Source organism: Phoxinus phoxinus (assembly GCF_949152265.1).
Source record: "Phoxinus phoxinus genome assembly, chromosome: 20".
NCBI classification, from domain to species: domain Eukaryota; kingdom Metazoa; phylum Chordata; class Actinopteri; order Cypriniformes; family Leuciscidae; genus Phoxinus; species Phoxinus phoxinus.
This window is the reverse complement of record NC_136895.1, coordinates 31,946,426-31,957,240: the sequence shown is the minus strand read 5'-3', so window position 1 is coordinate 31,957,240 and position 10,815 is coordinate 31,946,426. Positions and strand designations below refer to the sequence as shown.

The following is a 10,815-nucleotide window of genomic DNA, read 5'->3' as shown; positions in this document are numbered from 1 at the left end:
TTTTACTACATTTACTGTGATTTACCTCGTTTAGTACACGTCCAAACATTACCGTGGTGTATGTATAAAAAATACTATGGTGTTTTTGTTTTGTACGTGTTTTGTGAACTTATCAGCAGAGAATGTGTATGGGTTTCAAATATCTCCCTGTTATGATATTTATCTGTGTGTGGCTATAAACAGATCGTATTTTTGACTTATTATGTGTGTGTGTGATTAAAGATGCTTTTAAGTAAACCTAGCAGAACTCATGTCGACTGAAACCTCAAATATGCTGAAGAGAATATTATAAGTTGTAATACAAAAGAAGAACCGCACACCAAAACAATACATGTTTTATTCGTGTTTCTAACAGTGAAGATCGTTTCCCATTCAGTGTATTTATTTATTTATTTATTTATTGCTTGTCCAACTATTTCATATACAGCTGAGACCCAAGTTTAGTTTGCAGTGTATAAATACAAAACTCCTGAATCTGCATTTCACAGTGCTCAGTATGAATTTGTGAATATAAAATGATAAATAAAGTAATACTGAAGTTCCACTCAGCGAACAGAGAACGTTCTGACAAGGTTCTCTCAAAGTTAAAGACAAACGTTTTATTTCTGACACATACGTTTAATTGTTTCTAATAGTTTCAGAACGTTCAAAAGTACCGTTCACACACCGTTTGAAGAATGATGTTCCTCAACATTCACATAACCAAGAAAAAACATATAAAAACAACTAGATGTTTTGAACATTCAGAAATAAAGTGTTTTGTAACTTAATGGCAACATTGGCAAAACGTTCTCACAACATATTTTTGCTAGCAAAGTTCACAGGCTCAGAATATAAAACATGAATATGAATTATGTCACATCAAAGAAAAGTAAACAGATGAACAAAACGCAGTGATTTCATTCAAACATGAAACTAATTATTAAAAAGTATAAATCCCCTTCCTGCAGAAAACATACAGTAATCCGCCAGTCTGACCGGCTCGTGTGTCTCAGGCTCTCGTGCAGAAACCAGTCGTGTTAACCGTCTCTCACGTGAACGGGTTTCTCTCTCACACACACACACACACTCTTCTCTAGCGCTTCATTATCCTGCAAAACATAAAAACACGTGCTTTAATTAGCGAAACGAGAGTCTAAAATATATCAAACGTCACGAGAACATCTTGACCTAGAAGCTAAAGTGAGACGAGACCTGAATCCTCAAATGATCCCGATATATGAGCGTTTCTGGACACACTTCAGAGTAACACACTTCAGAGTAACACACTTCAGAGTAACACACTTCAGAGTAACACACTACGCTTCAGACAGATCTATATAATATTAGCATGCTGTTCCGAACACTGCTCATCTAAAAATGATGCTCCTCACAAAACAAGGCTTTCCCATCATTTATTGCGACTGTTTCCGGACGGCGAGGTATGTATTTGCAGTCATTACTGACAAATTAAAAACTATAATAATAATGCCATATTTTATTGCAATGTTACTGAGATCCCAGCGAACAGGAACGTTCTCTCAAAGTTATGAAAAAACGTTCTTCCAGTAACATTAATAGAAAGTTAGTTCAAAGTTATTTAGTCTTTAATAAAGTTAGCACAAAAACAATATTTTTACCTGAAATGTTTTAGTTGGATGTTCATCTAACAGTTTTTTTTTTAATGTAACTACTTGTTTCAGAGAACATTCTAATGTAACGTTCCATAATGTTTGAAGAATGATACAATGGAGTGTTCTCTTAACGTTCACATAACCAAGAAAGTTTTTAATGTCCAAGGTTATTTTTTTCTCTCATAACTTAATGGGAATGTTAGCAAAACATTCTTAAAAAGTATTTTGTTAGCTCAGCTACTATTATAGTTTTTATTAATATCTTAAATGTATTTGATTTCAGTCAATAGTTATTTTATTTCAAGTAACAAAAGTGTTTTTATGGTTTTAGTTTTCGTTAACTATATTAACCCTGCTTCGATGTCAATATTGGAGTGTGTGGAAATGAGTGTCGAAGAGCTGCGCGATTCTGGATAAACTGAGAATCACGATTGTTTTTTGTTTTAAAAGATCACGATTCGGAACAGACAACTAAACAAACTAGCATTTAATTTACTACAAGTTCTGACAAATGTTAATTGCTGCAGTCTATTAAAAATGTGAATGAATAAATGAATGATTCAATGACTCACTCATAAAGACTTCACTTGTTTCATTACAGGATGACTCAGTGTTTTTGAACGAATCTCTTGAATGAATGATTCAATGACTCACGCATAAAGACTTCACTTGTTTCATTACAGGATGACTCAGTGTTTTTGAACGAATCTCTTGAATGAATGATTCAATGACTCACTAATAAAGACTACACTTGTTTCATTACAGGATGACTCAGTGTTTTTGAACGAATCTCTTGAATGAATGATTCAATGACTCCCTAATAAACACGTCACTTGTTTCATTACTGGATGACTCAGTGTTTTTGAACAAATCTCTTGAATGAATGATTCAATGACTCACTAATAAAGACTACACTTGTTTCATTACTGGATGACTCAGTGTTTTTGAACAAATCTCTTGAATGAATGATTCAATGACTCACGCATAAAGACTTCACTTGTTTCATTACAGGATGACTCAGCGTTTTTGAACGAATCTCTTGAATGAATGATTCAATGACTCACTAATAAAGACTTCACTTTTTTCATTACAGGATGACTCAGTGTTTTTGAACGAATCTCTTGAATGAATGATTCAATGACTCCCTAATAAACACGTCACTTGTTTCATTACTGGATGACTCAGTGTTTTTGAACAAATCTCTTGAATGAATGATTCAATGACTCACTAATAAAGACTACACTTGTTTCATTACTGGATGACTCAGTGTTTTTGAACAAATCTCTTGAATGAATGATTCAATGACTCACGCATAAAGACTTCACTTGTTTCATTACAGGATGACTCAGCGTTTTTGAACGAATCTCTTGAATGAATGATTCAATGACTCACTAATAAAGACTTCACTTGTTTCATTACAGGATGACTCAGCGTTTTTGAACGAATCTCTTGAATGAATGATTCAATGACTCACTAATAAAGACTTCACTTTTTTCATTACAGGATGACTCAGTGTTTTTGAACGAATCTCTTGAATGAATGATTCAATGACTCGATACAATCGTTATTTGAAGCGTCAAGTTACTTTTAACAGGTGATTGAAAGTAACTTGACGCTTCAAATAATGATAGTATAGATTACATTGTTAGACACACCTAGCGTGTCGTATATTAATGATCTTACATCACTGCAGGATGTCGGCCAGTTTATCTTGATAGTACTCGTAGTTCTCCTGGCAGTCCTCCCACGGCGTGAACGGCTCCTCGTCGTTCTCCACGAACGTGTCCCAGGTGTAGGTGAAATCCAGCGGCTTCATCATGCGCAGTTTGCAGCCGGCGGCCGCTAGCGCCTTTAGCCCCGCCTGGATCTCAGGCTCCTCCCAATCGAAGAGCCGCGCGGAGAAGATCGCCAGACGAACGTTTTTCCTGGCCTTCAGGATCTCCGCTAGCTTCCCGGCGCAGGCCGCGCACGGGCTGGAGGACATGTACCAGGTGATGGTGTATTTGCAGGCTGGGTCGTAGTTGGGTAGCACCTGCTGGAAGAAGGCTTCCTCGGCGTGGGCGCCCGCGTGCTCGTCCTCCAGGTATCCGCGCAGGAGGCCGTCCGAGCCCGGGTCCACCAGGTAACACAAGAAGGTTTTGTTTCGGCCGGACGAGTACTCGACGTTCTTGAACTGGAACTTGTAGAAGAACGGGTCAATGCGATCCCTGTGGGCAGAGAAGCGGGTGAATTCAAGACCTGAGCACTGGAACCTCTTCACATCACAACGTGTATCGCTCAAATTACTCCCATGATTCTTGTGAAATCATTTAGTGGCTTGATTTTTGTGATATCAACTTCACATTTGGAACACAACTCGGTTAGACACACGTCTCTGATTTTCTGGTAATTTTAGAGACCAGGTCATTTTTCTTAAAATCTATATTTTCTGTAAAATACCACAAGTTCACACTCTAAAAAACCCAGTGTTTGTGTCACACAGATCCTGGGTCAGACGTAACAACCCAGTGTTTGGGTAGTTTTTGTGTTACACAGATCTTGGGTCAGACGTAACAACCCAGTGTTTGGGTAGTTTTTGTGTAACACAGATCCTGGGTCAGACGTAACAACCCAGTGTTTGGGTAGTTTTTGTGTAACACAGATCCTGGGTCAGACGTAACAACCCAGTGTTTGGGTAGTTTTTGTGTTACCCAGCTCCTGGGTCAGACGTAACAACCCAGTGTTTGGGTAGTTTTTGTGTTACCCAGCTCCTGGGTCAGACGTAACAACCCAGTGTTTGGGTAGTTTTTGTGTTACCCAGCTCCTGGGTCTGACGTAACAACCCAGTGTTTGGGTAGTTTTTGTGTTACCCAGATCCTGGGTCAGACGTAACAACCCAGTGTTTGGGTAGTTTTTGTGTAACACAGATCCCGGGTCAGACGTAACAACCCAGTGTTTGGGTAATTTTTGTGTTACACAGATCCTGGGTCAGACGTAATAACCCAGTGTTTGGGTAGTTTTTGTGTTACACAGATCCTGGGTCAGACGTAATAACCCAGTATTTGGGTAGTTTTTGTGTAACACAGATCCCGGGTCAGACGTAACAACCCAGTGTTTGGGTAGTTTTTGTGTCACACAGATCCCGGGTCAGACGTAATAACCCAGTATTTGGGTAGTTTTTGTGTAACACAGATCCCGGGTCAGACGTAACAACCCAGTGTTTGGGTAGTTTTTGTGTAACATAGATCCTGGGTCAGACGTAACAACCCAGTGTTTGGGTAGTTTTTGTGTTACACAGATCCTGGGTCAGACGTAATAACCCAGTATTTGGGTAGTTTTTGTGTAACACAGATCCCGGGTCAGACGTAACAACCCAGTGTTTGGGTAGTTTTTGTGTCACACAGATCCCGGGTCAGACGTAATAACCCAGTATTTGGGTAGTTTTTGTGTAACACAGATCCCGGGTCAGACGTAACAACCCAGTGTTTGGGTAGTTTTTGTGTAACACAGATCCCGGGTCAGACGTAACAACCCAGTGTTTGGGTAGTTTTTGTGTTACACAGATCCTGGGTCAGACGTAACAACCCAGTGTTTGGGTAGTTTTTGTGTTACCCAGCTCCTGGGTCAGACGTAACAACCCAGTGTTTGGGTAGTTTTTGTGTAACACAGATCCCGGGTCAGACGTAACAACCCAGTGTTTGGGTAGTTTTTGTGTTACACAGATCCTGGGTCAGACGTAACAACCCAGTGTTTGGGTAGTTTTTGTGTAACATAGATCCTGGGTCAGACGTAACAACCCAGTGTTTGGGTAGTTTTTGTGTTACACAGATCCTGGGTCAGACGTAATAACCCAGTATTTGGGTAGTTTTTGTGTAACACAGATCCCGGGTCAGACGTAACAACCCAGTGTTTGGGTAGTTTTTGTGTCACACAGATCCCGGGTCAGACGTAATAACCCAGTATTTGGGTAGTTTTTGTGTAACACAGATCCCGGGTCAGACGTAACAACCCAGTGTTTGGGTAGTTTTTGTGTAACACAGATCCCGGGTCAGACGTAACAACCCAGTGTTTGGGTAGTTTTTGTGTTACACAGATCCTGGGTCAGACGTAACAACCCAGTGTTTGGGTAGTTTTTGTGTTACCCAGCTCCTGGGTCAGACGTAACAACCCAGTGTTTGGGTAGTTTTTGTGTAACACAGATCCCGGGTCAGACGTAACAACCCAGTGTTTGGGTAGTTTTTGTGTTACACAGATCCTGGGTCAGACGTAACAACCCAGTGTTTGGGTAGTTTTTGTGTTACACAGATCCTGGGTCAGACGTAACAACCCAGTGTTTGGGTAGTTTTTGTGTCACACAGATCCCGGGTCAGACGTAATAACCCAGTATTTGGGTAGTTTTTGTGTAACACAGATCCCGGGTCAGACGTAACAACCCAGTGTTTGGGTAGTTTTTGTGTAACACAGATCCCGGGTCAGACGTAACAACCCAGTGTTTGGGTAGTTTTTGTGTTACACAGATCCTGGGTCAGACGTAACAACCTAGTGTTTGGGTAGTTTTTGTGTTACCCAGATCCTGGGTCAGACGTAACAACCTAGTGTTTGGGTAGTTTTTGTGTTACCCAGATCCTGGGTCAGACGTAACAACCCAGTGTTTGGGTAGTTTTTGTGTTACCCAGATCCTGGGTCAGACGTAACAACCTAGTGTTTGGGTAGTTTTTGTGTTACCCAGATCCTGGGTCAGACGTAACAACCTAGTGTTTGGGTAGTTTTTGTGTTACACAGATCCTGGGTCAGACGTAACAACCCAGTGTTTGGGTAATTTTTGTGTTACACAGATCCTGGGTCAGACGTAACAACCCAGTGTTTGGGTAGTTTTTGTGTTACACAGATCCTGGGTCAGACGTAACAACCCAGTGTTTGGGTAATTTTTGTGTAACATAGATCCCGGGTCAGACGTAATAACCCAGTGTTTGGGTAGTTTTTGTGTAACACAGATCCCGGGTCAGACGTAACAACCCAGTGTTTGGGTAGTTTTTGTGTTACCCAGCTCCTGGGTCAGACGTAACAACCCAGTGTTTGGGTAGTTTTTGTGTTACCCAGCTCCTGGGTCAGACGTAACAACCCAGTGTTTGGGTAGTTTTTGTGTTACACAGATCCTGGGTCAGACGTAACAACCCAGTGTTTGGGTAGTTTTTGTGTTACACAGATCCTGGGTCAGACGTAACAACCCAGTGTTTGGGTAGTTTTTGTGTTACACAGATCCTGGGTCAGACGTAACAACCCAGTGTTTGGGTAGTTTTTGTGTTACCCAGCTCCTGGGTCAGACGTAACAACCCAGTGTTTGGGTAGTTTTTGTGTTACCCAGCTCCTGGGTCAGACGTAACAACCCAGTGTTTGGGTAGTTTTTGTGTTACACAGATCCTGGGTCAGACGTAACAACCCAGTGTTTGGGTAGTTTTTGTGTAACACAGATCCTGGGTCAGACGTAACAACCCAGTGTTTGGGTAGTTTTTGTGTCACACAGATCCTGGGTCCGACATAACAACCCAGTGTTTGGGTAGTTTTTGTGTTACCCAGCTCCTGGGTCAGACGTAACAACCCAGTGTTTGGGTAGTTTTTGTGTTACCCAGCTCCTGGGTCAGACGTAAAAACCCAGTGTTTGGGTAGTTTTTGTGTTACACAGCTCCTGGGTCAGACGTCACAACCCAGTGTTTGGGTAGTTTTTGTGTTACCCAGATCCTGGGTCAGACGTAACAACCCAGTGTTTGGGTAGTTTTTGTGTAACACAGCTCCTGGGTCAGACGTCACAACCCAGTGTTTGGGTAGTTTTTGTGTTACCCAGATCCTGGGTCAGACGTAACAACCCAGTGTTTGGGTAGTTTTTGTGTTACACAGATCCTGGGTCAGACGTAACAACCCAGTGTTTGGGTAGTTTTTGTGTAACATTAATTAATGTATAAACTATAGTAAAACTTAATCAACCCAGGATGCTGGGTTAAATAAAGATCTCAAATTAACCCAACATGTGTTCTGTCCTATATTTACCCAGCCCTTGGGTTGAAAACGACCCAAATTGGGTTGTTTTTAACCCAGTGTTTTTTAGGGTGCAGTACATTTGCTTTACACTAAACTTAAACTTCTGTAACCTTTTTACAATTTAATTTTGTTTGACTTCTTCAATACTCTTCCGAGTGCCTCTTTAAACGGACCCAACCTTCAGTCTGTATCCAAAGCTTTCATGAATTACATTGACTGAAGAGGATTTGCAGTTAACAGGTTACATGTGCGTCTCGGTGCATTGTTTCCCAGTCTTCTGTGGGGGTTTACACAGCTCCTTCACAGGCTGACAGATGGAAGGGCTGTCGGGTTATAAATACCCTCAGCGGTGGCAGAACTTTATTCCTGGAGCCTGACCCATATACAGGACCGTGTGTGTCGTGAGACGCTTTGGTCTGGAGGCATTGTGTGTGTTTGCTGCCAGATGAACCTGGCTGATCTGTATTGAGCACCTGCTAGTAGATGATCCACAACAATTCACAGCTTTAATGTGTCGACAGAATCAAACTCATCAGCGTTATCAAACACGCTCGGATTCTTAAACGGATTCGGAAATGCAAATACCCATTTAACCCTTTAGAAATCCAGCAGTTATCTCTTAGATATCTCTAGATGCCAATAACACATCTTCAAGTGAGCACAATATGAATACTTACCAACATCCACCGACACATTTGGGTCTGTTTTTTTATTTCTCTTTGGGAATTTTAGGCTATTTTACACTAAATGAGATGTAATTGAGAACTAATTTAGAAAAAGGTTCTTCAGTGGTTCTTAAGGTTCACTCAAGAGTCATCATCATTAAAAGAACCAACTTAAGAACACTGCTGGTTTCAATGGGTCAAATATGGACAAACCCAGCCATTGGGTTAAATTTGAAATTAAATTACATTTTTAAGCCAACGTTTGGGGTTGTCCATATTTGACCCAGAATTGGGTTAAAACAACCTAGCATTTTTTAGGGTGGGCGCTTCAGGTTCTTCCGATTGGCGTTTTGGTTTCCGGATTCCTTAAAGCACCAGATGGATGCTCTAGCGTTATTTTTAAGAGTGTGTTCTTTAGATAACACTCAGCAGACAGCGGGACACATCACCGCCTGTCAGGATCGACCTTGGTGGGGGTTGGGTTGGGTTTACCAGCTCCACACAAGCGTTCGACCCAAACGTTCTCGCATTCCCCAGTAGATCCTCAGATACGCTCTGCAGAAACAGCTTTACTCCCCAAAGAAGCTCTCAGTGCTCCGTTCGTTTCCTTAATCATATAAATAACCCTTTCCCACTCTTTAACTTGTGCCATGGTTGTTAAAGGTTCTTCATCAATGCCAATAAAGAGTGTATTCCAAGTCTTCTGAAGTCACAGACCCATCCTTATTCATTAATCCCCCTGAACATCTCGTCATCTGCTGCCGTTGGTGTTTGTGTAGATTCAAACACTCCGCTAGAAGGCGGCATTGATCCCAAACACCATTGGTCCTCGCACATCACATGACCAATTGTGATTCAGCAAGTTTGTGAGCAAAAGTGTGACTTACATGTTGGCCTATTCCTCACACAAAACTATCATAAGACTTGAGAAGACTTACAAGTAGCATCGACTACTTTTACAAAACTTCCAAAAGTAATTTTTTGATGCCATAGAAGCACCGTCGTTGGTTCATTTACTAAAATGGTGCTTCTATGGCATTTTGGTCTTAAAAAGAAAACATTTTCATTTTCAGGTTTGGGATTTACAGGTTTTCTCCAGTTTCCAGACTCACCCGGTGATGATCTCGAACGGCGGCAGCTCCATCGGCTCCGGTTTCTCTCCGTTGGCTCCGTTCTCCACACCGGCACCGGCCTCTCCGTTCTCCACCGGCTCCTTCTTTCCATTCACCTCAGCTTTCTCTCCTTCTTTAGGAGGTTTCACTCCTTCTTTAGGAGGTTTCTCTCCTTCTTTAGGAGGTTTCACTCCTTCTTTAGGAGGTTTCACTCCTTCTTTAGGTTTCTCCTCTTTCTTTGCCTCATTTTCTGCTCTCTCTTTCCTCTTTACAGTCTGACGAGAGCCAACGCCACTGCTGCTCTTTCTGTCGGCCATCTTTGAAACTAAACACACACACACCTCAGTATTTATAACAGCACTAGAGTGTGTGTGTGTGTGTGTGTGTGTGCAGCTGTCGGTCTGTTCTATTAAAAGACCTCCTGGCCATAGAGATGATAAATAAACGAAATCTTACACAGGATATATAGCATCAAAAGTTGGGCACTTCTTTCTGGAATATCAGATGATATTATATATAATATCATATATTTTTGTTGTTGTTGCAGCGCATAGTGAAGTAAAAGCATCATGAAGTTGGTTGATTAATATCCAGAGCTCCAATATAAGCACATAAGAGCTCCAATATAACACTTTTGCTAGTGTTCCCATTAAGTTTTGGAAACATTATTTCTGACTGAACGTCAAAATCTTAATATTGTTGTTGGTTATGTGAACGTTGAGGGAACACTCCATTGTATCTTTCTTCAAACATTATGGGAACGTTACATTAGAATGTTCTCTGAACGTTCCGAAACAAGTAGTTAAAAAACATCAGACAAAACGTCCAACTGAAGCGCTTGAGGTAAACGTTCCACGAAGGATGTATAAATAATGTTTTTGTTTTGAGAACATTTTTAAAGACCAGATACATTTGTTCTATTAACGTTCTATTAATGTTACTGAACGAGCTTTTGTTCATAACGTTGAGAGAACCTTGACAGAACGTTCACTGTTAGCATGTTTTTATGCATAATTCTAACACACTGAAAATATGTCATTAGAACTACTTTAACTTGTAGTGTAACTCACAACGAATCATCTGGTATAAATATTATCTGTCCAATAACATCTGTCTGGTAACATCTGTCTGATAACATCTGCCCGATAACATCTGTCCGATAACATCTGTCCGATAACATCTGTCTGATAACATCTGTCAGATAACATCTGTCTGATAACATCTGTCTGATAACATCTGCCCGATAACATATGTACGATAACATCTGTCCGATAACATCTGTCTGATAACATCTGTCCGATAACATCTGTCTGATAACATCTGTCAGATAACATCTGTCTGATAACATTTGTCCGATAACATCTGTCCGGTCTGATAACATCTGTCTGATAACATCTGTCTGATAACATT

General features: G+C 41.0%; 1 protein-coding gene across 1 annotated transcript; it reads right to left on the bottom strand.

The window, feature by feature from the left end:
• Positions 1–319: 319 nt before the first annotated feature.
• apobec2a (apolipoprotein B mRNA editing enzyme, catalytic polypeptide-like 2a) lies at positions 320–9,722 on the bottom strand (the record flags this gene model as incomplete). The annotated part of the gene is made up of 3 exons (XM_079593838.1): positions 320–1,091; positions 3,297–3,820; positions 9,406–9,722. The coding sequence occupies 2 exons, from the start codon at positions 9,720–9,722 to the stop codon at positions 3,298–3,300; spliced, it is 840 nt and encodes a 279-aa protein (XP_079449964.1). The 3' UTR covers positions 320–1,091; position 3,297.
• Between the last annotated feature and the right edge of the window lie 1,093 nt (positions 9,723–10,815).